The 26,155-nt window shown below is 41.5% G+C and overlaps 1 protein-coding gene across 5 annotated transcripts; it reads left to right on the top strand.

Annotated features, from left to right (window-relative positions):
- The first annotated feature begins 11,955 nt into the window (after positions 1-11,955).
- Positions 11,956-25,348, top strand: TSEN2 (tRNA splicing endonuclease subunit 2). Of its 5 annotated transcripts, XM_080995485.1 has the most exons (13): positions 11,980-12,101; positions 13,265-13,367; positions 13,662-13,883; positions 14,579-14,660; positions 15,574-15,610; positions 16,427-16,871; positions 17,362-17,439; positions 18,447-18,497; positions 19,930-20,068; positions 21,901-21,937; positions 22,410-22,521; positions 23,972-24,061; positions 25,238-25,348. In XM_080995485.1, the coding sequence occupies exons 3-13, from the start codon at positions 13,695-13,697 to the stop codon at positions 25,295-25,297; spliced, it is 1,320 nt and encodes a 439-aa protein (XP_080851611.1). In that variant the 5' UTR covers positions 11,980-12,101; positions 13,265-13,367; positions 13,662-13,694; the 3' UTR covers positions 25,298-25,348. The 5 variants fall into 5 exon arrangements, with proteins under 5 accessions (XP_080851610.1, XP_080851614.1, XP_080851611.1 ...); XM_080995484.1 differs by lacking the exon at positions 13,265-13,367 and having other exon boundaries at positions 11,956-12,101; XM_080995486.1 differs by lacking the exons at positions 11,980-12,101; positions 13,265-13,367 and adding an exon at positions 12,111-12,577.
- The last annotated feature ends 807 nt before the right edge of the window (positions 25,349-26,155 follow it).

A 26,155-nucleotide genomic window follows, 5' to 3' on the forward strand; every position in this document is an offset into this window, starting at 1 on the left:
ATCAGGTGGCATGGAGCGTCTTCCATTGAGTGCCTCTCACTTTTCTTGACATCCTCTTTTTCCTCTGTGTGTTTTCCACAAATATCTCCAATTTGTGAAACTTCTGTCTTACACTTTATATCATCTATAGCAGGAGCAACACGTTCAGCATCCTCAGTGCTTTCTGAGTCCAAAGGTATTTCAAGAACCCCTCTTCAGGGTTGCCATATTTTGAAGAGCAAAACAGAGGACACATTTGCCAAGTTCTACTTTTAACTTTGGGTTGCTATGACAAGATTCATTTTACATACCCATGAAAAAGAAGACGTGTCCTGAAAAAAGAGGACATATGGCAACCCTACGCTTGCTCCTTAGCCTTTTCTACTCCAGTTGGTCGTTTTTTAAATCAACCATAGCTCACTAGAAAATTGAATACATTCCCTAAGCAAAGTTAAGATGTTACTGTAAGATTTAAAATAAGTGCATTTTTGCTTGTATGCATGTGTGTGTGTAACATAATAAACTTTATTCTCTATTTCATATATACATTAGAAAAGCATACAAAAATGCATTGTTGGAGGGAAACTTGCCTGCCTACACATATATATTAGGTGAAACTGCATATAAAATGTGTATTTTAGGAGAAATGCACACTATTAAAAGGCTGGTGGGTTTTCATTAGGACTTTTTAAAACAGCAAACTGATGAGGGAATCTGGTGAACTTAAAATGGGGAAAAGGAGAAACTGAAACAGATACTGATCAATGTGTTCATCCACACACATGTACACAGAGAGAGAGAGAGAGAGAGAGAGAGAGAGAGAGAGAGAGAGAAAGAAACCTGGTGGGACAGGAGCAACCAAGGGGTGAACTGCACTAGATAAACAGATGTCCGGGAAAGAAAACATACATACACAGAGCTGCTTTAACCCTGGAAGCAGTTTTTTCCTCCTTCCACAAAAGGTGTATTTTTGTGGAGTTGTGGAGTTACTCTAGAGAGAACTATTGGCCTCCTATCCTGGTTGTGGGCTTCCTATGGGCATTTGGTTAGCCACAATGGTATATTGTACCAGATGGCTCTTCCTGTGTTCTTACCCACACATTCACATCCAGGGGTGGCGTGTTCCATTTCACCACTCAAAGTGAAATGGCAACATGCAGCTCCCCACCCCACTGCTGCCCCCTAGCTGCTGCCCCGACAGTAGGGTTGTACCTCTCTTACCTGTGTTGCGTGTTACTGCCCGCAAAGCACCGGCAGCAGTGCTGACTTCCAGTGAGATCTTGCAAGAACTCACCGGAAACCAACGCCACTGCTGGCACTGCTTCTCTGCTGATGGGGAAGGAAGCAGGATGGGCAGCAGAAGCGAGGCAGGCACTGCCCAAGGCAGGCGCCTCACCCTGCCTCATAAGTCGGCCAGGCCTATTTGCATCTGTTATGTGCAGTTCAGCCCCTAAGATGCTGAAGTGTAGTGACTTTAGCCAAAGTCACACAGTGAATCAGTGGCAGACTACAGGAAAGTATCCAAGCAGAGAATCCTCTGTAAGAGCTTCCCCTGAAGCAGCCCCATTGAGATGGATGGCAGCTAAGCCAAAAAATGAGGACATCTGAGTGGCTTGTGTTCCAGGTGCCATTAAACTTGCCCCAGTCTCTGTCTGCTGCTCTGCCAGGCTGCCTATAAATAGCAAACTGAGAGGGTGTCAGACATGTAGTGGCCTTATGAAAAGATATCAGCAAGAGGCTAGTGACCTTACATAACACCCCCAAGCTGTTTGGTATTCTGAGAAATCCAACCAGAACTCAGACGGAGGGCAGTAATTGATTCACTATACAATGTTGACTCAAGGGAATCACGCGCCTAATTGCAAAAACTGATTCAATCTGTCTCAAAACTTACAGCGAGAAGTTTTATTAGCTGCCAGTCCTTCTTTTGCCTACTAATATGCATTGTTGACATCAGGTTATCATGTGATAGCCATGCCATTCGCACGTGTTGCAACAGTGCATTTGACAAACATCACAGTCAGATGGTTAGGTAAGGGGCTATTTAAGGCTGCCCTCCCTAACCAAATATTAACAGACATGAACTTTGCAATCTTCTGTATAATGGGATTCCAACCCCCATCCTTACTTGGTCAGTTATCGGATTATTCCCAAAGTATTGCTGGCTAAAGATAACTTCACCAAAACCTGAGATTTCAGAGTGATACTTTCAGGTCAAGCTATTTGGGCAAAGAAAATCCTATCTCCTCCTCCTCACTTCTTAATGCTGTTGTGGACATTACCTGCTTTCAGCAGCACTCTAAAGCAGGGGGTGTGGAGCCTTTTTCAGCACAACGACCTGATACCCTTCTGTGCACTTCATGCCCATAGCAGGCAGGGTGAGATGTATAAGTGAGGCACAGCAATGGATGTGACTCTTACCATTGTATAATAGGCAATATTCCTGCTAGGCAAAAGCCAGAGATTTCTACACATCCACCTCCGCTTAAAGGTAAGCAAGAAACTATCACCATTCAGAAACACATTCCAGCCAGGCAAAAGGCCAGAGAAAGCCAGCAAGCAGGGCCAACGAGGGATGAAGTTGCATACAAAACTCAAGAAGGGTGTTTACACAATACATACATTACATGATATAGCCACTGACCCTTCAGGGCTTTTTTTAAAAAATGTTTTAATATATGCTGTAAGCCGCCCAGAGTGGGTGGGGAAACCCAGCTAGACGGGAGGGGAAAAAATAATAACGTTGTTGTTGTTGTTGTTGTTAGGACCAAGTACTTGAAGGAGTGCCTCCCCTGGCACCACCCAACCCATGTTTTGCCATCTGCAGAGGAGACCCAGTTTGTGGTAGCCCAAGAAATATGGCTTGGGGAAGGTCACCACAATAGACAGGGCCTCCTCAGTGGCTACCCTCAGGTTTGAAACTCCCTCTCTGCAGATATCACCACCACATGATATTGTTATGAGTTTTTTCTGGGGGGCAGACCTCCATACATGCATGAATTAGCTAACTTCCTCATGGGGCCAGCCCTGGCGATGACTCGCTGGGGGTGGATTGTTGAAGAAGCAATGGCATTGATGGCCAGCCATTAGCCCCTCAGTGAAAGTCATCAACCAGGAAGAAGGCTCTGCCAGGCACAGAGGGAGAAGTTGCCAGGGTAATAGGAAAAGGGGGTGCAGGAGGCTTTTGAAATGGAGGTTACAGGGTGGTGGGGAAGCAGAAAGGAAGGAGTTGTTTTTCCGCAAAGGCTGCTGGGAAGGAAGAGGAGAAGGGGGTAGGCAAAAGTCCAGGGATTGGAAGGCAGCAGACATACTGGCTGGCTGGAGCAGGCCGCAACAGAGAGACATGGAAGATGCCTCTGAATCCATTACTGCACTTCTTGAGATGCAAATGCTGTGAACTTTCCCTTCATAAAACCCAAGTGTAAATATGTGCAGATGGACTGTATTTCTTGAAGGTACTCATGTCTGTTGAGCCTTAGTTTTCCCAAAGAAACACAAACCCTGGTTAAGTGCCAGGACCCCTGGTAAATATTGCTACCGCTCGGCAGTGACTGGGGTGGCCTGTAACAACAGTCATTCAGACAGCATCTTAAGACCTATTTGTTTCGGCTTGTCTGTGGAGCACAGCAGGAATAACATGGTTTATACAATGTCATATTGATTATAATTGTATGTTGTATGTTCTACTTTTGTTTTTAATCCTGTATATTCATGGTCAGCCTTCCTTGGCACTCATGAGATGAAGGGTGCAGTTTAAATAGTAGTGATTATGGTGTTGATAATGAACTCCCTCCCCACAGAGGTATCATTATGCAGTTTATGTCATACATTGAAAACAAACCTATTCACCCTGCCCTTTGGCACCTGAAATATATATGCTTAGGATCCACCCTGTTCTCTTGGTTGTCATTTGCTTTCAACTAATTTTAAGATGGTATTTTAAAAATTTATTTATTTATTTATTTATTTATTTATTTATTTATTTGATTTATATACCACTCTTCCTCAGAAGATCTCAGGGTCGTTCAGTCAGGTGGAAGTGGGGATAGAGTATCCAAAACAGAAATAGGTTCCACCTCTTCTACATCTATTCCCAGTTTGTCAAACTGTATTTGTATCAATACAAAAAAGGAACACCCACAGGAACAATGTGGCTAATTCAGATTAGAGATCTTAACGATACCTCATGACTAATCAGGCAGTTAATCAATTCAGTAGCACAATATGTGTCTTAATATGATGAACTGCTCTGGCAAGAGTGGCAACATTCAGTTTCTGCCACCTACACTCCCTGTCTTTATTTTGCTTTCCTGCATTTGTAGAAGGAATTTCTTTGCCAGCCATCAATCTGAAGAGGGGTAAAAATAAGCTTAATGCTTTCTTTTATAATGAGACTTTGGCCTGAAAGAAGTTTCTTTTTATTTCTATAGGTCCTATTCAGTGCTTTTTTATATATAGAAAAAAAGGTGCCCGTACCACAAAGTTGTTACAGTAAGTGCCACACTATTAACGGGGGGAGGTGCCATAACTGGTACCCTTGAGTACCCCCAGAAAAACAGCATTGGTATCACATCTTCCCATATACTCCAGAGAGTCCCTTCTGCTACTATAACATTTTCCTTTATACATAGTCATTATACTGCTAACTTAATTCCAACGTTTGTGAGTTCTCCAGAATCAGAGCTTCCTTCCCAGGAATAAAGGCACAAAGTTCCTAGGTTTGTATCATTCCCACAGAACATGTGGTTGCCATTGAAGGGATTGCATTGGAAATAATGTAGCAGGAGTTTCCCGGTTTTAAGGCTTCTCCATCCACAGGAAAAACATCTAGCCCCACAAGTAATGATGAGAAACCAGTCACTCACTGCTCTTGGAATTAACTGAATAAAGTTCACTGAACTAGTTCAAAATCTCTGAACTACATCTGAAATCAGTTATTAATTGCCAGATGTACTAAAGCTGAATTGAGTTCATTTGGGGGGTAGAATACTGAATGAGTTCATCTTCACATTTATTCCCTTCTCCTTCCACTTCCCCACCCCTAAGCAGGAGGCCCAGGCTCTTAGCTTTCATTTTAAAAAATGTTAGTCAATCATACATTTATAAAGAAAGTTAGAAAGCAAAACATGGAGGCAACGTTCTATGGCTTACTAGGAAAATAAGGAAGTACTGCTATTGTAAAGGACACTTAGTCACTTAAAACTGAATATATTTTTCGCCACCACGAAATGATTCTTGTGAAGAACTACTTGCTTTTGTGTTTTAGGAATGACTTTGATGCTTATTTAAATGGCAAGTTATGTGAACTTTCAAAGAAGTGTTAGCTTAAAATCTGAGTAGATGTTGAACCTTCTTGACGTGAATGAGGTGTATTTGAATTTGCATTTTAGGGAGGCTTTAAAAAGACTATTGGAAATTAGAGAGATTACAGTTTGGAAATGAAGAGGAAGCAGACTAGAGAAAAATAATTGATGAACCAAGAAATGAAAATTGTCAGGGAAGAATGTGAAACCAGAGTGCTCAGGAATAAGGGACGAGTGGCTTACTAGTTTATGAGAAACAGTTGTTTGCATTTGCTTGCTCATAAATGTATTTTAAATAAACAGATCACTTCCTAGTATAGGCCTTGGCGTGCAGCATTTTACGGTTAAAATAATAAAAAAGGGAATATTAAGCTGCTGGTATGTCAAATTTAACAAAGGAACAGCAAACCTTTTCCTGTTATGAAAAAAAACGGAAAGAAAATATTAAAGTTTCTCAAGAGGATGTTTTTTAGTTTATTTTTGTTTGAAGAAAAGACAACATGTGTTTGGCAGAAAATTAGGGGTTTTTTGCTTTCTTTCCATTTAAGAATGTGATGATTTAGGGCATTATCCCATCTTTGGGAGAGTGAAGGATCATAATTTGGGAAGCCTCTTAATTTTTTGTACATTTCAGACAATAAACAGGCACCAGGTCAACAGGAATCTTAAGCGTGTGCCAGATTCATAACACTGTAGACAATGGAGCTATTAAAATAAAGGCCCATTAAAACATTTATTTGATTGCTGTACCTTGCTGAATCAGGTCCATGCATTGTTTTTAAAATTCCTGCAGAAAAGAAAAGACCAGAGGCCAATTTTATTCTGAGGTAAAAGGAATGCAACTTGAAGAGCTTTTCTGCCAATGCTGAACTGACGCCAGAAATTTATATTGCCATTTCTTAAATCAACTTTTATTCTATTCTGATCCTTTATTGCCTCTCAAGTACCGTAAGTCTCCATCCTAACTGCTAAATGTTTCAGTTCTAGCCCATTCACCAGGTTTGGTTCAGAGCTAAGGTAACAGGAATCTCATCGTCTTACTGAAAATGTTTCTGTGAAGTTTTGGGCTTGTTCTAAAGCAAATGAACCATTCTTCTAGTTTCATAGATTTTATAGAATCGTAGAGTTGGTGAAAAATCTGCTCAAGGGCTATTTATCAAATACAACTGTCAGGGCTCCTCCAGACTTGCTTACTGAGAATTCATCCTGATTTTCTTGCACAAACATTGCATGGAGGTTAGGCAATGTCTAGTCTTTATTGAACATTCATTCTCATTTGTTTATGGGGAGGTACGTATGCTATCCTGATTTGCTTGTTTGGTGGTTGTAGGTCTTCAGTCATTTAAGCCACACTTTTTAGTGCATTTTCCCATGGCTTTCCTACCCTTTAATCCACGTTAATTGCATAAACCTACATTTTTCAGTATGTGATTAAATCCCTTTCACAAAATAATGGCTGTCTGGAGGCAACCTTCTGCAAATGGGTGAGCTCTAAGGGCATATTTAGATCTCATGCAGCCTTTTAGAAAACCCAGTGCTATGTATTTCAGGTTTCTCAGTCTTGCCAAATTTGCAACCTCCAGCCCATGCAGCTAACGGTAATGCAGTCGGAGATTCTGGCATGTATCAATCACAAAGTGGGAACTGCATTACTGTCCATTTGTCTAAAATTGCCGCAAATAATGGCTTTCTTGCACCTTTTTTTAATGAAATGAGTGGAGATGGTTAGGCACACAAGTTTTGGGGGCTATTAATTACATATCAATCGGTCATAAATTCTGAACGCCTGTCCTTTTCAAGAGGTTGGAAGGAAGAAAAGGATCAAGGGCAAAAGTGACAATGTCAGATTCCCATATTTCTGCAATGAGAAAGTGCAAACGAGGACCTTTCTCCCTCCTCACTGTGTTGGAATTTGTAGCATCATAACAATGGGCTACGCTGCTATTAACCACCTTCCATATGTTCCAAGTGAGGATTATACCAGGCAGCAGAAGGGTGTCACAACTGAGACACAGCAGGTTGGGTACATGACTTCAAAATGACACTGGCCTGCAGTTAAAGTCTAGTGTGGACCTGTCCCAAGAATCAAACATTCCTTTGATGTTGCTGGTTTTACAAGTGTAATCAGATTGAGGCTATTCCTGGAGTTTTGTATGATATTTAATGCCATTCATTAATAAATAACTTGGCGTGCCTCACCTTGTGTTGACATTTTCAACAGGCTATAAAACGTTGGAACGGCTCTGCAGGAAAATGCAGTCTTAATTCAGAGCCTTCTAACAAAATTTGCTAAAATGTGGACATCTAGTGGCTTCACCTATTATTGCAGTCTTCTTTCAACATGCTTGTTTTTTCCTCATTGGCTCAGTGGATAAGCAGGGTGTGGTGGTTATTATAGCATTGCTTGAAGGACAGAAAGTATTGTACCATTTAAGAACCGCCCTGCGAAACAGATTAATGCGGCAGAATTATTATTTTTAATACTTATCTCAGAGATATGCAAAGAGAGATTCAATGCCAAATGCAGACACCCATTTATTAGCAGCAGCTAACCAATCACAGGACAAGGCTGTGCTGAAATAACAACAGCAGCTCCCGGTTCAGTTGTAGGCATAATTTAAAGTGCTGGTTTTAACCATTAAAGCCCTTGACAACTTTGCTCCAGGTGATCGTAGGAACTCTGTTCCAGGGATGCCTGGTAGACCAGCTCCAACACTGCTTTTAGGAAACTGATAAAACTTCTTTATTCCATCAGAAATTTTGGGGGAGGAGACAGTGAACCAGATTAAATTTCAATAATTGAGGCCATTTTATTTGCTGCTCAAATTATGATTCTAATTTTTTAGAGTTTGTTTTTGTGACTGTTGAAATTATTGTGCAATGTTATAAGCCTTCCTGAGGACTCTGTAGAGTTATGGGGTGAGATATTTTGGCATATAAACTATACATAAGGTATAGAATCTTTGGAACTCCCTGTCTATTGACATTAGCAATGCTCCTTTGCTGTACTGTTTTTGGCACCTGCTTAAAACATTTTCGTTCCCATAAGCTATTTAGACACGTAGTTGTTGACATGTTTTGTCCACTCTGTTTCAGTTAAAAACAACCTATTCTCATTCTCAGTCCAATTCAGTGCACATATTTCTATAGCCCACTGCAATAAAACTATGGGGAAGTTAAACTATTGTCAAATCTGACCTGGATAAGTAAATTCATATTTTATGCCTTCTGCCATTGACAGTTCTGCAGGGGAATGTAATTACCCTTGACAATGGCTTTTATTACTTTGGAAGGAAGCAAACTCATGGCATAGAGGTCAGTGAACTGCTGTCAGCCTAAACTGAATTTGTTGACACATGTCTATTTCCAGCAACAAATGGGCACATAACATTTTAGCGCTTACAAAATCAGATTAAATTGCTAAACTTACTGTATCTAAAACAACTCCAGCTTTTCATTTCCCATGGCATTTCAACAATAGGGAGAAGGGTAGCTCTGACCTGTAGGACAGCAATCCTGACACCTATTCAGAATGATTATCCCATTCTCTGAAAATAGCTAGTTGTTATTAGTACAGCTGAAAAAAAATACTTCAGGGTTAGAGAGAGAAAAGCCATGTCCTCGTTTCTTTTCCCCTCTCCTCCCCCACCTGTGAGGAAGGGGTAAAAATATATATGCTGAAAATGTCCCATTTTGAAAGCCTTTGCTTTTTTCAGTTTCACAGATTCATGAATTGCCAAAGTGGTAAGTATATCTGCTATTTTTCAGGGTTTTAGAGTGATGCATGTCATATTCATATCACACATTTAAAGCACATGGCTTACCTCCGAAATAATCCTGGGAACTGTAGTTTATTAAAGATGCTAGGAACTGAAGCTCTGTGAGAGGTACCGGTAAATTACTGTTGCATGTCATCCCAATCTCCAAGCAGTGCAAGATTCTAGGAGTTCCAGTCAATGATCCAGGGTTCGGTTTCCTTTGAATGAGGGACAGTGGAGACTGTGATCTTTAGGATATATGGTTTATTTACACCTATATACAACCTGAGCCTATGGTAGAGGGACTCACAACATTAACATTCCAAGAAGGTTGTGTTTTTCCTAAACCCAAATCTTGGATTACAGCAGAAATCAGGCATGGTTGTGGCTCTCAGCTGCCCAGCCTGCTTCTAGCTCTCACACACAACTCTGGTTTTTGTACTTCTAACCAACAGACAGTTATGGGAGCGGGATCCAACCATTTGCTTTCTGGCACATAGCCACTTCCTTTGCTACCTTAATGACCTACACATGAGGCATTACTAAGAAGTTTGTCAGACTATTCGAGCGATTGAATCTTTGTTGGATCCAGGAATTAGAAGGGCCTCGGGCATGCAGCCTATTCCCTCCCAACAATACAGTTCCCATGATTATTTAGGGGAAGTTGGGTGCTTTAAATATGTGGTGTGGAAGTGACCAGATATGCTATTTAAAATATTAAAAATAAAGGTCCCCTCAAAAATTAGCTTTAAAATGGTAGGGATAGTGGAGTTACATATCATCAACAATATCTAGATCTCTATGGTCGGAGCAGGGGGATAAGAAAGTTTATCAAGCGGAATTGACTATGAAACTAAGAGGAAGAGACGACAACTAATTTAAGGAAGAATGGAAGATGTTTATTGCATATTTACAGAAGCAATGTACACATTAGCAGGGTTTTAAGATTACTTGTAATTTTGTTAGGAATGGATAATAGGGATTTTAATAGGTTAAAATTTAACAACAGACATGCAGTATGTTGATAAATAATAGAACCAAGGAAGGGATTAGAGGGAAGTCAATTTGTTTTGCTTTTGTATTGTTCTTGTTTTTATTTTTGTTATTTTTGGAAAATCAATAAAATGTTACTTTAAATATATATATAAGTTTAAGTTTATCAAGCAGTAATACTACATACAATAGGAAAGTCCTATCTTGTCATAGAATCTTGAGAGTTGGAAGGGACCTCAATGGTCATCTAGTCCAACCTCCTGCAATTCAGGAATCTCAGCTAAAGCATCCATGACAGATGACAATCCAACCTCTGCTTTAAAATCTCCAAGGAAGGAGAGTCCACCATGTGTTGTGGGAGTCTGTTCCACTGCTGAACAGCTCTTAGTTTCAGAAAGTTTTTCCGGATGTTTAGTTGGATTCTCCTTTCTTGTAACTTGAAGCCATTGGTTCAAGTCCTACTCTCCAGAGCAGGAGAAAACAAGCATGCTCCCTCTTCTGTCTGACAGCCCTTAAGATATTTGAAGATGGCTATCATATCTCCTCTCACTCTCCTCTTCTCCAGGCTAAACATACCTAGCTCCTTCAAGCGCTCCTCATAAGGCTTGTCAGTTGCCCAAGAATCTACCGAAAAGCAGACTCCTCCAATAAGCAAATGTAAGAAGTGCTGGTTTTGTTTTTCAAATACCTTTCAAGCAGCACCCATTTTGCCCTACACTGCACATCGTTCCTTAACCGACATGGCTGAACAGGTTGATGTGGAGAAAGAAGAGGGAACTCCCTTGGGAAATGGAGGATTCTTAAACTTAGCTGCCACCTTTCAAAAATAAGGTCTGCCACTTCTGCCACGGAACAAGAGGAAGCGGGGAGAGAAGAGGAGCATGAACGCTGATGCTGCCATTCTTTTACACCCAGTACTTAAGAGCAGACAAGCTACCCCATGGGTAGGCAAACTAAGGCCCGGGGGCCAGATCCAGCCCAATCGCCTTCAAAATCCAGCCCACAGACAGTCCAGGAATCAGCGTGTTTTTACATGAGTAGAATGTGTGCTTTTATTTAAAATGCATCTCTGGGTTATTTGTGGGGCATGGGAATTTGTTCATTTTTTTTTTTCAAAATACAGTCCGGCCCCCCACAAGGTCTGGGGAACAGTGGACCGACCCCCTAATGAAAAACTTTGCTGACCCCTGCGCTATCCTATCTACATTCATGCGGGAGCAAAGCCCACATAGCAGACGTGTCCAGGATTGGCACAGTCCGGGTCACTTTGGAATAATCTGCAACAGAATCCCACAATTCTCAGGCGCAAACCCCACTCTCTTCAACGGGGGCTTATTCTCAGGTGAATAGGCGCTGGGGTTGCAGCCTACAGTCTTCAAGCACCAAGTGGGTGGCCCTTTCCAGGGTGCCCCCCACCCAAGCGCTTGGGAATCAACTTCCGACTGGGGCAGGGGGAGGAGTTCCGACTTCTTAACAATATTCCAGCACCAAGGTAGAAAGATTACAGAGCGCATGCGTTTTCTTTCCCCCACCCCCGCCCTCTTTACGCGTTGCCGATTGGCTGCGTAGTTTTCGATTCGTCCTATTGCCGCAGCGCAACGAGCCAACGTTACGACGTTCCTATGTGTAGACCTCCGGTTCCCAATCGCAGCGTGGAGAGTCTGCCATATGCGGGGAAACGATAGCGGGGATTAGTGCAAGAACCGAAGAACGACACCCTGAACGTTAGAGGCTTCCTTGCTAGGGTCGGACTTTGGGAGAAACAGCAAAAGAGAGAGACTCACTCAGTGAGCAGCATTGCCTAGATAAGCATGATGATGGCCATTTTACTTTAAAGTCTGAACTTAAGACTGCACCTCTTCTACTCTTGCTTCACATATATGGAGGACGCGAGTAAGAACCGGAAGTGATGGTTACATGGCACGCTTCGTTTTATTTTTACCTCTTTGGAAGCAAGAGGCCTTTCCTCCTTCCGAGGCGGAGGAGTCCTTTCTGCATGTGCGGCGGGGAAGAGCCGCTTGCATCCTTTCCGCTGCTCGGGTTCAGTTCTCTGCTAGTGGCCAGAGAGGTGCTTTGGTTAACCTTCTTTGCAAGAGGAAGAAGAGCCAGCCAGTTAACTGCGAGCTTTGTGCCGGGAGCTGTCAAGAGCTTTTTCTCCCTCCCATTCGTCTCTTATGCAGAACTGGGGCTTGGCTGTGCTTTGCAGGGGGTTGGAGTAGATGACCCACAGGGTCCCTTCTACACAAACCCTCCCGCTTCCAGAGCCCTCTCGTTGGGTGTGCTTGTACCGAGGAGGGTGTCCCTAGTGTACAGGGTCCCTCTTTGCCTTTTGTCCTCAGGAAAGGGAGAATGGAGAGAGGGACGCAAACATCCTGGGATCCTTCTGTGTCCTCTTTTTCTCTCTCTCCCCACCCCAAGTCCAAAGGGGCCACTGCTTTCTTTGCTTGTAATTTTTATCGTATACTTTAGAGGAGGCATTATTTTGCTGAGCGTGTGCTCAGCATGCATGCCACTTTAAAAAGGCCTCTCTGGGTGACTTACAAGGTAATTGAAACCATCAAGAGAACAAATAACATTATTTTAAATTTCTGCACAGTTTTGGAACTAAATTAGCACAATAAAAACCCAGAGTTGGCCAATCTCAGAAATATGGCAGGGCCAGATAAGTCTTCAACATTTCTAAAAATTTCAGTGGAGTGGGTCTGTCTAGGGGGAGAATTATATAATTTATTATTAATAATAATAATAATATAAAGGCACCACCACAAAAAAGGCAGGTCAGTCATGCCCCAGTTGGTGATGGTGGAGGCACTGGCACCCAAAGTGTGTCTTCAGCTAATTATTCAGGGAGGGGAAATAATGGAAGACAGTAATTCTTTATGCATGCCAAAATGTACTTTACGCAAAAGCTCTCTTTGTGTGATAACATCTTTTTGTGGGTGTGGATAAAGGCAAGGCAGGCGATGGAGCTTAAACTACCACCACTTTTGGGGACTGCCAGTCCTGTTGAGAAGAACTATCAAGGTACCCCATGCCGGAAATATATTTTTCAGTGTAAAAACAACTAAATGAATACATAAAGAAAGCTCAAGAAAATGAGTTAAGACACTTGGTACAGAAGAGAGTGCAAACACTCCCAGAGTCTTTCCCGAATATGTGTGTTGTAATTTTGTTTGGTTTTAGCACTTTGAGTTCCTGATAAAATACTACCATCATATTCTACCCTTTCAGTATTCCAGCTCTTAGAGTCTTCCAATGTGTTAAGCCTTTTTGGCCTGTGTAACCCAAGGTGAATAGTTTACAAGGCCTCACTGCTCACCAAGAAGTAACCCCAGTAAGTTGTCTTGCGTTAATCTGGAATAACAGATGGGAAGAGGCTGTTTCTGCAGGAATATTAAGACCGTGAATCCCATGAGTTACTGTGTATATTTGAGAATCAAGGCACGAGTATATATATTTCCAGAAGAGTTTGAGTTGGTGTCCTGCTTTTATGCCACTGAAATCAATTGTTCTGACCAATTCAAGGGAAAGACTGTTACTTTAATGGTTCATCAAGCATACCTAATAAGTGTCTGACTTTAAAAAATATTTCACAAGTTTTTCTTCCCTTTCTGTTCTTTGTCCTTAGATGACTGTTGTTAAAGTAGAAGGATAATACAAAATGGCAGAAGCAATTTTCCATCCCCCAAGAAGGAAGAGGAGAGTATATGAATCATATAATTCTCCGTTTCCTATTCCTTCCACCGGAGAGGGAATTTACGGAAGAGATTTCCAAATATGCCAGGCTGAAATTTTAAATAATAATGTAATTGTGAAGAATCCTGAAGATATAGAACATCTATATAGTATGGTATTCTTGACTTTTGTTTATCTGTCTAATGCATGACGCTTCTGACATTGAAAAGATTCACCTTGGTTGCCAACACAATGGACTTTTAAAAATGTAATTAATATTCCAAACCAAATAATTGTCAATCTAGTTAAAATACTGTGCATGTGTGAAGGTGTGAGGTGGGGAGGGGCAAATCAGTCAAATAATCACATGGGTCCTGTATTTCTATCTGGAATGGTTGAGAAGGCATCAATAGCAAAATAAGGTTTATATTCATGAGCACTATACTGTACTGGATTGTGTGTTTCATAGAAACTTGCTAGTGTGTGCTTCTCTTTTAAAGCCATCACTGCTGGTGGCCCTCAGTACAATTTGTGGGAATGAATTCAATAGCTTTTAAGCACTATATGCCTATTTATTTTGCCTGTCCTGAATCTTCCAACACTCAGCTTCATTGGATGTCCACAAGTTCCTGTTATGAGAGGAGGAGAAAACCTTTTCCTAATCCACTTTCTCCACACTACATAGAAGATAACTTGTCTTCAGCATCAGAGTAACTGCGCTCAGAGAGCTTGTGTTTATTGACTGACTTTCATACATGCTGGAAGCTTTCTAGTTTAAAAAGATATGACAGTGTGTGTGATCAATAACGCAAAGAATATCAAATGCACAACTGTGGAACTGTTGGTAACACAGATGTCTCATTTTTCTAGGGATTTTTTGGGAAAGGTATTCTTTCCAGAAGTCGGCCGGAATACAATATTTCAGATCCTACGTTGGTTGCTAAGTGGCAAGGTAAGCTAGTCTGAAACTGAATTAAAGGCATAAAGTGTGCATAATGAACTCTTTTGATTGGCTCAATTTTTGGTCCTTAAACCCTTAAGGCCCTGGAAAACAGCATTTGCAGACACAATATTGCAGCAAATGTTGTTTGGATTCCTCTTATGCAGAGAGGGTGGCCAGGAAGACAGATATATTTTTCTGTGGTGTAGTGGTTAAGAGCGGTGGACTCATAATCTGGTGAACCGGGTTTGATTCCCCGCTCCTCCACATGCAGCTGCTGGGTGACCTTGGGCTAGTCACACTTCTCTAAGTCTCTCAGCCCCACTCACCTCACAGAGTGTTTGTTGTGGGGGAGGAAGGGAAAGGAGAATGTTAGCCGCTTTGAGACTCCTGAAAGGGAGTGAAAGGCGGGATATCAAATCCAAACTCTTCCTCTTCTTCTTCTTAGTATGAATGCATTATTTGAAGCAAAATCCAAACTGTCAGTACAATGCTATCCGCCTTTCCACATAGATAGCTTGGGGAGGTGGGGGGAACAGGGGAGAAAAAATGGCCCATAGATGTCTCTCCATCACTTCCACTAGTGGAGATAAGCGCTGCTGATGGGGCAGGGAGCAAGGCTGTGCCACAAGGGCTACCCAAGTTCCACCCTAGTGAATAGAAAGCTACCAGGGCTAACAGCTTTAGATCCAAAATTGCATGGATTCCCTGAGGGGTCCCATTCTTTGTTCCGTTGTCTATGCCAGCCTGGAGCTGCCGCACAAAAAAAGGGGAAATCTCCTTTCAGCCTTCTGCCCAGAAAGCAGCAGGACTTTGAACGTGGAGGTAGATATGCTGATCCACTCCACTTTGCTGCTCCCAGCTGGGTTTTGGGTTGCCCTGTGTGTTGCGGAATCAGTAGCTAACAATTCTGCTTTTATTGCAGATGTCGGGTTAAACATGCCGATAATCTCATCGAAAAAGTAAGTGCAGCTCCCCCCCCCTTTTTTTTCCTCCTGTGTCTGAAGCTTGAACTGCAGTTCCTTGGTACCAGGGAGGTCCGACTGGCACCTTCATTATACACCTTTGGGTGCCAGGCGAAGATGTTCCCCTTTAACCAGGCCTTTGGCTGATTGACATCTGATGCCCTTTTAAATCTTTTGTGGAAGGGAGGGGGCGTTATTGGTTTGTTTTTGTTCCTATTTTTGTTATGTACAGTGGTACCTCAGGTTAAGAACTTAATTCGTTCTGGAGGTCTGTTCTTAACCTGAAACTGTTCTTAACCTGAGGTACTACTTTAGCTAATGGGGCCTCCCGCTGCCGCCGGAGCACAATTTCTGTTCTCATCCTGAAGCAAAGTTCTTAACCCGAGGTACTATTTCTAGGTTAGCGGAGTCTGTAACCTGAAGGGTATGTAACCTGAGGTACCAATGTACTTTGTGTTTTCTATATTGTAATTTTGTGCTGTGAACTGCCCTGAGATCTATGTGCACAGGGCAGTATACAAACTTAAATAATTATAATAATAATAGTGAAACTGAAGTTTGTTAGGGGTGGCTAATGTGGTGCTTGAGGGTGCACATGGGCCTGCAGGGGCTTTTCTGGCACATGTAGGGGCCCCTCCCCCTGCTGAAATTAAGCGCAAAAGAATCATTATTGTGTAGCCAACAGAAAAGGTCTTGGTGTGTGCTTGGTTGCAGGACGTCTTATGTGGTGCTAAAAGCAGTTTCTCCCATTTGCAAGTGTGTCCGCAGGCCTCGGAAAGATTGGCAACCCCTGTGTTTCCTTTTTTATTCCAGGTACCAGCGTCATGTAGAATGGGCTAAAAGCCTCATGCGGGAGCAAGGACTGGATGACTTCACAGTTGATGCAGCCATGCTGAATTATACGCAGCCCGTTAATCTGAGAGAAGTTGAGCAAAATAGTGAGGCTGAGGAGACCATCAAGATGGAGACGGCTGAGGATGAGTCAAAGCATGTAGTGACTTCTTCTGAAACAAATGGGGATAAAGTAGCTGGCCTGGAAGGTGGTCCATTTTTTGACCCACTATCTGAGAATGACTCTAATGAATCAGATGTAACAGGATCTAAACCTTTAGCTAAAAGACACTTGGCAAAACTGTCTCCAGTCGGTGTGCATCACAGCTGCAAGCCAGAAGGTTGTATTAATCAAGACTATAATAATGAGTGTGTGTTAGTTCAAGAAGAAGAAGAAGAAGAATCAAATTTATATCTGAAAAAAGAGGTAAGAAATCACACATAAGGTCACAAATTAGTCCATTGCTGTTTTTGGAGGGGCAACTTTTGTTAACAAATTATTAAAATAACATTTTGCCTTTTCAGCGACATATTTCTGACATAGGCAGTAGGTGTCATCATTTATCCCTTTCTGCTGAAAGAAATCACTCTGCTGATCTCCGTCACTTGAAAGCCATTATGGCATTTATGCAGTAGTGACAGGTCAGTTTAACAAGTAAATTGTGAATCTTGGAATTTCACTTCTAAGGTTCTCCTGCCCACGGCACATTGGGACATGGGAGAAGATAAGCCAATGCCATCAAATGAGGTGTGCTAAGCAGAGAGAGAAAATTATTCAGGAGTGAATAGGCATGTCAGAAGGAGATTTTATGGGAGAAAAGGAATACAAAGTATCTTGCTGGCAGGCTCTTAGCTAGGTAAAAAGCTTAGAGTTGTTACTGCGTCTTTGTAACTTTGGTTTGCTACTTTTCTTGCAGTTAGTCAAAAAAGAAAGGTTAGTGTGCAGAAGGAATCCATTTAGGATCTTAGAATATTTGCAACTCAGTCTAGAAGAGGTAAGTTTGGAAGACTGTCATACTTAGTAATTTGCCAATGTAAATATATAACTTTGGTATTTGCATGGTTTTTGTTTTTAAGAAAGTGTGGATAAATTTTGGAAGAGGAAAAGTTATAAATTCAGTCTTGCAGAATTCTGACATGATTGGCCTTTCCAGGTGCATTTGTACTACTGGTCACTAGAGCAGCCACATGATATTGCCCACCACTTGCTTCCAGTTGGATTCATATTGAATATGGCTCATAATTCTGATAAACTGTGATAGCTGCTATGGCTGTTGCAGGTCCTTTTTGACTCCTCCACAGTCCCAGGCATTCCTTGATGGTCCTTAGGACGTCACTGCCCAAGTCCCTCCTCACTTCACAAATGATCATTTGTACCTCTCCTTTCATTTTGGAAAACTTATTCCCTGCCAAATCCCCTCCCTTCCTTCAGCAGTCCACTCCTCTTACCTAGCACTAACGTACACAGTTGCTGGTGGTGATTTTTCTTTCTTTTAAGGACTGCTTCCATCCCAAGGCTAAGCTCTTTTCCCTTCTGTTGCTAGAATTGACAACACGAAGAATGAAAGTCATATTCTAGTGAAGGGTTTTCCCTCTCTCAAAAAGATCCTGAATAATCTTGTTGCTCTTGCTCAGTTCCTGGAATTTACTTAGAATAAACTCTTGGAGGATTGTGCTCATTGGGTAGATGGATTGCAGCAAAATCTTTTGTTTGTCTGCTCAGAAGCAATCATGTAAATGACTGCAACCTTGGATGTAAATGGGAGGGCTTTTTTTATTATTATTTGAGGATTCAGCAGTCCTGTTTGTACTGATGAGAACTTGGCTCCTATTATTTGATGAAAAGTATGATAGTGTGAGCAAATGCATGGTTTGACTTTTCCCACTTCCCTTTCCACCCCCCTACCCTTGCTATGCAAAACATGTCGGTGCCAGTACTCTGTAATAATGTATATAACATACACAAAATAATTCTAATTACTGTTTTTTGGGTTTTTTTTAGGCCTTTTTCTTGGTCTATGCTCTAGGATGTTTAAGTATTTATTACAATGAGGTAAGATGGTGCCTTTAGTCAATACAATACAAATCTTTATTACGGTCATAGACCAGCATAAACGGGTGGGATACAGTCATTTGAAATCTGAAAAGCATTTTGGAAAGCTAAAAGGTATTAAAAGAGAAGGTGAATATAAAAGTCTATAAGAATTTAAAAGAAGCTAAAAGAAGGGATAGGAGGATTGGACAGGTGTGGAAGAGCATAAAAGGCTGATTTAACTATTTATTCTATTTAACTATTTAACTATTAAATAGTTTTAACTATTAATTCATGGAGCACTTTAACTATTAATTCATGGAGCACTCTGATATGTTCCTTAAATCTGGTTTGTGGCACAGGTCATCCTCCAACAAATTTTGAGCACTGCTGTGCAGAATCTAGCAACATTGTATGTTGTAGCAGGATTGGTATCTGAGAGCAGCAGGGAGGTATAGAATTGCCCTTTGCGCCCTGGGTACTTATGAAGTAGTGGGGAAATCAGGCTAATACAAATGTCTCTGTAATACAGGCACTGGTGAAGGACATGCTCTACCGTTTCTGTTTGTCCTGAGTCACAGGGACATTGTCTCCCGGGTAGTTAATCTTCCTGTATCGACCTTCAATGACAGCCGAGGGGAAGGCATGACATTGAGCCAGGGTAAAAGCCCTTCGGTGTTTAGGGACTTCAAGTTTAGTTAGATATTCCATAGGGGAGACAAAGTACCTGGTGGATTCCTTGGCAGTAAAAGTTGGGAGTCCTGGCTAGATCCAATTGGTGGCTAGATCCAATTGGGTGCCTTTAGTCTGTAGTAGTAAGCTGTGTGTGAGTTAACCTGTTGTGTGTGTTGCTTGTTAGCATAAAACAACAAACACTTTGTAATAGTTTCCAAGGCAACTTGCACCATGGGTAATTTTTCCTTCTTGTATAATCTTATGTTCTCTGCATAAATGTAGACAGTCTTTGGGTACAATTTTGCATTTGTTGCGTATGCCCTTTGAACTCTGTGGGTTTTAATTCCCTGTGAACATGCATAGCATTGGATTGTAAGTTCCATTCATTTTAGGGGACTTAAATGGGTATAACAGAGCTCAGGATTTTGTATAATGCTATGAGAATAAAGCTTTATCCTAAACTTTTTCTGCATTGTGTAGTTGAGTATACCGTTTGGTGTTCCATTTCTGACTGCTGAGTTCCCTAGACTAGATGCCCTGGAACCTATTTTTAATAGCTTTAGCTACACCGCAGTTCAAAAGCTAGATGGCATTTATGCTTAGACTTGCATGACAAACTTGACATTCGGCTTCTGTCCTCTTTGTGCCTTCTCCCAACTTGAATAAAAAATAAAATACGCTGCTCTAGAAGTGGCTAAGATTGTTGACTTAGCTGCCAATAATGGTAGGTTGCTTTTGTACACTGTAATTATAGGAAAGCATCTGGTTGTGTTTTTAGGCACCTTTATCTATTCTGAAGCTATGGGAAGTTTTTAGCGAAGCACAACCCAAATTTAAGGCTACATACATGGCATATCACTACTTCCGTAGTAAAGGATGGGTCCCTAAAGTTGGCCTGAAATATGGGACTGATCTCTGTGAGTATTTTCCTTTCATTGATTATAGTTTGCAGTAGAGGCTGGTGCATACAATGCGGATCCAGTCCTTTTTATGTGGTGATGCACTGTCCCCTCCCATTTCCACAAGGACAGGTTTTCCAACTCATGGCCTGCAAGCACAGGCCATAAGTAGGGGATGGTGCAGTCAATTCCCAGGTAAGACCTGGGGACCAATTTTGACCTGCATGCGTTTGATGTTAGACATGCAGGCTATAATTCATCTGTGCCATCCTCATAATGATGTGCAGAAGCAAGAAAGTATGCTGGAAAGAGGGGTGGGCAGGTACTTTTGCATTCCCCCTCCACATGATCACTAGATTGCTATCACCCAGACCGACCCATAGATAGCCTTTGTGATATCGTTTTCCCCGTTACTTGATAACAAAGACCACTGGACCAAATATGGTTAGTGCAGATTGCAGAACGTAAGAGAGGCCACACACTGGAACTGTGTGGTGAAATGGATATTGCAATGATGAAAGCTGGTGGAGCTTTGTGGGGTGGGGGATTGGCTCAGCTAATCGTCTCACAGTGCAGAAAGTTATTTTTTGTCAGCCTGCTCCCCAACTTAAATAGGCTATTGCTCATTGTCTGGTTCGTTTGTGCAGATGTGCTGCCCATTTATTTGACTGTAGCTTCCTTGAATCTTGAGCGCTAATGTCTTGGTGTTCCCATTCTCTGTTGCCTCGTTTGAATAATAGATGTGCACACAGCAGTATTTTTTGAAAGAAATGTTTAATTGATGGCCTGCTGTCATCTGTAGGAGGGAAAAGCTTTTTACCATAGGCAAAAACGAGTCTGGTAATCTCCTGGGGGTGTTTATTGTCTTGTGGAGCACATTTAATATACAGAGCTCTTTGCAGTCTTCCCTCAGTTCATCTCTTCCAGTTGCCCTTCAGGCCTATGAGCATGGAGAGTGAGACCCCAGCAATTTACCTGGGCAAGTCCTGGTGGGGATTTACCTCCCATAACCTAACCCTCACCACCTCCTTTCTAAGAGGAACAGACCCAGCAAGGTATTGGCTTGCCTGAGCATGCAAGAAGATTAATTACATCACTGTCCCTCTCTGAATGCAAATGATGATAAAAGAATGCAACATTTTAAGCAATTAGTTTTCCCAATAAAAGAATGTTTCACTTCTCTTTTAGTCTGGGGGACCAACTTGCTGTTAATTACTATGGTAATCCCTTGGCAGCATCAACTGTGCGGCATTAGTTACTGCTCCAGATTCCTCTTGGTCCCCATTCAGTCTTCTGAGTGGAGCCAGTATGCTTTGGTTCCCAGGACCATTGGCAGCTCTCTTGAGTAAATAGCTCTGCACATTACGTCCCCAAATGCTGTGCATGCAGCTGTGACCTCCTCTGCATGTGTTTTCCTAGACTGAGAACCTCATCTAGGAGCAGGTGCAACCTTGGTAAGATTGTTGGCAAGCAAGTGAGCAGCCGGAGGCTGGATTTAACCCATCTCTCTTGGAATAGATCACTCTGTGGCTGTTTTTAGATCCTTATGTGTTATGTTTGCTAGTTGACGTGGAGTGACATGTGTGGGGTTTTTCCCCCTGAAGGTGGCACTGTACAAGTAGTTAAAATATCTTTATTCCCAGTTACCTGATTAGGATTTTTATTTATTGTGAGCAGCTTCAGCTCCCAACTGCGGTTAGAATAAAAACAAACAACCCTGATCCTATTATATTATGGTTTAGATTTTCAAAGCTGAGTAATGGGAAAGCCTACATTAATATGATTCAAAATGAAGAAAGTATGATTATTTCTAGTAAGTGCTTGTTTTGTTTCTTTTCTTCCCATTGCAGTGTTGTATCGAAAAGGTCCTCCTTTTTACCATGCCAGGTATAGCATTCAGATTTGGATATTACAGACAGACAGACAGACAGACAGATATGCTTAAGTGTTGTGCTTAATTCTTGCATCATTAGCACTGAAGGAAACATGATTGCATTGGGAAGGGACAGGAGATTGACATTTTTAATAAGCACTCTGGGGTACAAAGCAAGTTTGAGTACAAGTTTTCCTTAGTGGACTCATAAGATATCTAACAGAGTGACTCTGGAAAGCAGCTTTGAGTTTGGGTAACTGGATGGAGGGCTAGACAAAATAGCCTGCAAGGTGGCTGTATCTTTTGCTAAATGGTACACTTTAAAAGTATAAGAAACGCACTTGTTGCTCTTTTTGTTCACTCTGCTAAAGTGAAGCTTCAGCTCTTAAGTAAATTTTAGCTGAGGACTAGTGGACTGTACCTAGTTTTTAAATGCCAGTTTCACCCCATCATCCTAAAAAAGTTTCACTTTGCTTTGTCTTCCAGTTACTCTGTCATTGTGGAATTAGTTAACAGTGACTTTGAAGGGTCACCACACAGACCTTTCAGCTGGAAGTCTTTGTCTGGGTTGAACAGGACTACAGCAAATGTTTCCAAGGTAACACATAGACTCAGCTAAGCATTTCAAAGCTACAAGGAAAAGCATTGTGGAGCAAAAGAAAGGTGCTACAGTGGGGGCACAAAAAGAGATAATATGAAGTTGTCAATTATAGCCATAAATAAGATTAGTGAGATACTGATCAATTGATTTGATTGATCCTCCATGTGTGTGACCTATCCGGGGTTCAGCTGTGTTTCTTAGTGTCACCGAAGCCGCTTCAAGTATAGTCGTACCTTGGAAGTTGAAAGGAATTGGTTCTGGAAGTCTGTTCAACTACCAAAATGTTTGGAAACCAAAGTGCAGCTTCTGATTGGCTGCAGGAAGCTCCTGCAGTCAATCAGAAGCCGCGGAAGCCCCATCGGATGTTCAGTTTCCAAAAATAGTTCGCAAACCGGAACAGTCACTTCCAGGTTTGCAGCGTTTGGGAGCCAAAACATTCGAGAACTAAGCTGTTCAAAAACCAAGGTATGACTGTATTTGTATGGGGAACTCTTACAGTCTGGGCCATCTGCACCTTTTCTTATTCAGTGCTAGCCACTGATAAGAGACAGTTCAGGGAACTTCCCAAGTTTCAGGGAAGAGAGAAGAAACGCCCAATTTGAGTAATCAGGGTGCCTTAAGCCCTATGTGCACTTATCTCAAAGTAAGGCCCAAAAAACATAATGGGACTTATTTCCAAGTAGAGAGGTGGAAGTAAGATTGCAGGGTTAGTGTATATACATGCTGAATTTCAAATTTCTAGCTTACGGGGAAGGGAAGTACTTTAAATATTTCAAGTCAAGCACATTCAAATTTCCATTTTAACACTTATCTAGTAGCTGGGATGTGTTGGAATACTTGCTTATCAGTTTTCAACTTTTTATCTGAAACCTTACACATTTTAGTAACCTATCTAGAACACACTTATTTTATTTTGTCCTGCACAGCATTCTTTAAATGGGTATAACCCCCATTAGACACACTGAGAAGGGTACTTTTCTGGAAACATGCAACAGAGCAATAAGAACTGGAGATAAAGTACTTATGCCTAGTACTTCTGATTAGAGTTGCACATACATACACACACAGACAGGTCTCTCATCGCTGCAATTTCTTGTGAAATTTCACTTCACAAACTTGAGTTTGAGGCTCTTTGGAGCTTCCCCCAATACAGCAAGAAGAATTGCCATAGGTAGGAATACAAATTGTGTCCACTGAAGCTTTCCACAAAGGAACCCTGGTCTTAGAATCGGGGAGCAAGCGAGTGACCTGTACATAGTCATCCAATTGCAGACCACACCCAATGTGATTGTGGTTGGATGACAATTTGAACCCAGATCTCCTTGATCCACATTCAGCGTTATATTCATTGAAGCACATTTTGCCTTACTACCACTACAGATGTAAAGAGCAAATCTTACACTACATGAATTTCGTACATTTTAATGGATTTTTTTTTAACCACCAGGAACTCATGTTCTGCTATTTGATTCGGCCACCTGATATGACTGCAAAAGAAATGTTGTCACCAGAATGTCTCAAAAGAATTAAAGTTCAGGTATGCAAGTCCTGCTCTGATTCGTTTTCTGAAGTCACTGACTGCCTTAAGGTATCCAGTTCTCTGGATAGAATGTAGACCATATTTTAATAATTTATTTTGTAATATTTGAACCTTTCCTAATTCAGTATATATACGTAGTAACTTGAGCTGGGTATACCACACATGGCAATCTGATTTGAGAACCTAGGGTTAATATCTGGGAATGCAGTAAAAATATTTTTGCCTGTGCCTGAATTGTTAGAGTAATTGTTGAGCAATTGATTATTCGGGCTAATTTATATATCTCAAAAGAGCAGAATGAGATACATCATTTGCCTAACTTATGAGGCTCCTTCCTATAGATGTTATAGGAGCAATGAGGAATCTAGTTACATTGATATGCTTTCTGTGCCATTTCAGTAGCAGGCGAATTACTCTTGAAAAAGTAGTAATAAGAAATAATGCTCTAGTGTGGTCAGAATCCTAGAAAACAGTACCACATAATGCCTAAGATTTGAAGTTTCTAATCCGACACTCCCAAAGGAACTTCGGGCACCTGGATCTTGAACATCAGCCCACTATGCCACATAATACACCTCTTTCACTGATATGGGAAAGACAGGCGAAACACCAAAATCATATTGTACATGGCTCAGGTCTTGGCATACTGAAAACAGAAGGTGTGCTGACGTAGAATCATAGAACTGCAGAGTTAGGAGGGGTCCCAAGTGGTCCTCTAGTCCAAACAGCTGCAATGCAGGAATCTCCATGACAGATAGCCATCCAGCCCCTGCTTAACAACCACCCGTGAGGCCACCACCTTCTGAGGGAGTCAGTTCCACTATGGAACAGCTCTTACCGCCACAATGTCTTCCTGGTATTTAGTCAGAATCTCCTTTCTTGAGTTAGGGTTAGAAATGTGTCAGAACAATAGAGACCAAAGTTATTTGTTTTTCCATTGGTTGTGTGTGAGTGATTGAGGGATAAGGACAAACAAGGTGAATTGGACTGGGGGTGCTACTGTGGTGGACATGCATGTACGTTGATGAGCTGCTGCCTTATCCCAGTGGGAAGCCGAAAGGGCACTTCTGCTACAGTTAAATCATACTGGGTTAACTAGGGACAAGATCAGTGAACAAACTTTTTTCCCCATTTATACCTTTTTAGTCGTCAATAATCAATGACTTTTTTTAGGAATTGATTCTAAACCGTTGGGTCTCATCCCATGAGCGCAGTGAACAAGAAGAGCTGTGATAAAATGGATTGCGGAAACATGACAACAAAGTAAATAAAATGTCAAATGTTTACTCTTGTAGAGCTGTCTGTGCATGTTGCATTACACATAAACACACACACACAGTTTTTGTTTTGTTTTTAAATTAAAACCTAGATGGATACTGACAGATATTCTCTGAACCCCCAAAATGTATTTTCTGTAGTTAAGTTTTTACCTCAATATTCAGTACATTTTATTTTATTGCTATGGCTAGTGGCTGATGCAAATAAGATGATTCTTCTTCTGAATCTATTTTGTCCATGGAGAACATTAAATTTGTGTTCTTGGTCCACCTTGTCTTGATATTTCTGTGAACTTTAGCCATTCTGCTACAGGTAATTAACCAAACTTTGGCTCAGGGATGGGCAAGTTATAGCTCCCCAGAGGTTGCTGGACTACAGCTGACTATTGGCCATGGTGTTGGGGACCAGCAATATGTGTAGAGCTACAGCTGCTCCACCCCGCCTTAACTCCTGATACATAGTTATAATTACTTTGGAAGCAAGAGGTGTTTGTAGAATGCAGATCAATAATGTTCAGAACGGCTTAGAGGAATGCCTGTTTACTCAGAGGTAAATCCCAGTGAGTTCAGTGGGGCTTACTCCTAAGAGTTCAGTGGGGCTTACTCCACATAGGACTGTAGCACGAGTAAAGCCGTGTTTGTTTCGAATCAGAAACACACCTAGGATGTTTTCAGTTTTCTACCTACCATTCTTTGTAAACTAACATTGCTATAGAGTAAATGTGCAAATGAAAGGAAGCCTTTTCTGTTAGGTTAATGATTTTGAAGGTTACTTGCAATATGCCAAAAAAAAAAAAATCAGAACATGCAAGAA

This window comes from Podarcis pityusensis (assembly GCF_964106645.2).
Source record: "Podarcis pityusensis genome assembly, chromosome: 2".
In the NCBI taxonomy this organism is placed as follows: Eukaryota; Metazoa; Chordata; class Lepidosauria; order Squamata; family Lacertidae; genus Podarcis; species Podarcis pityusensis.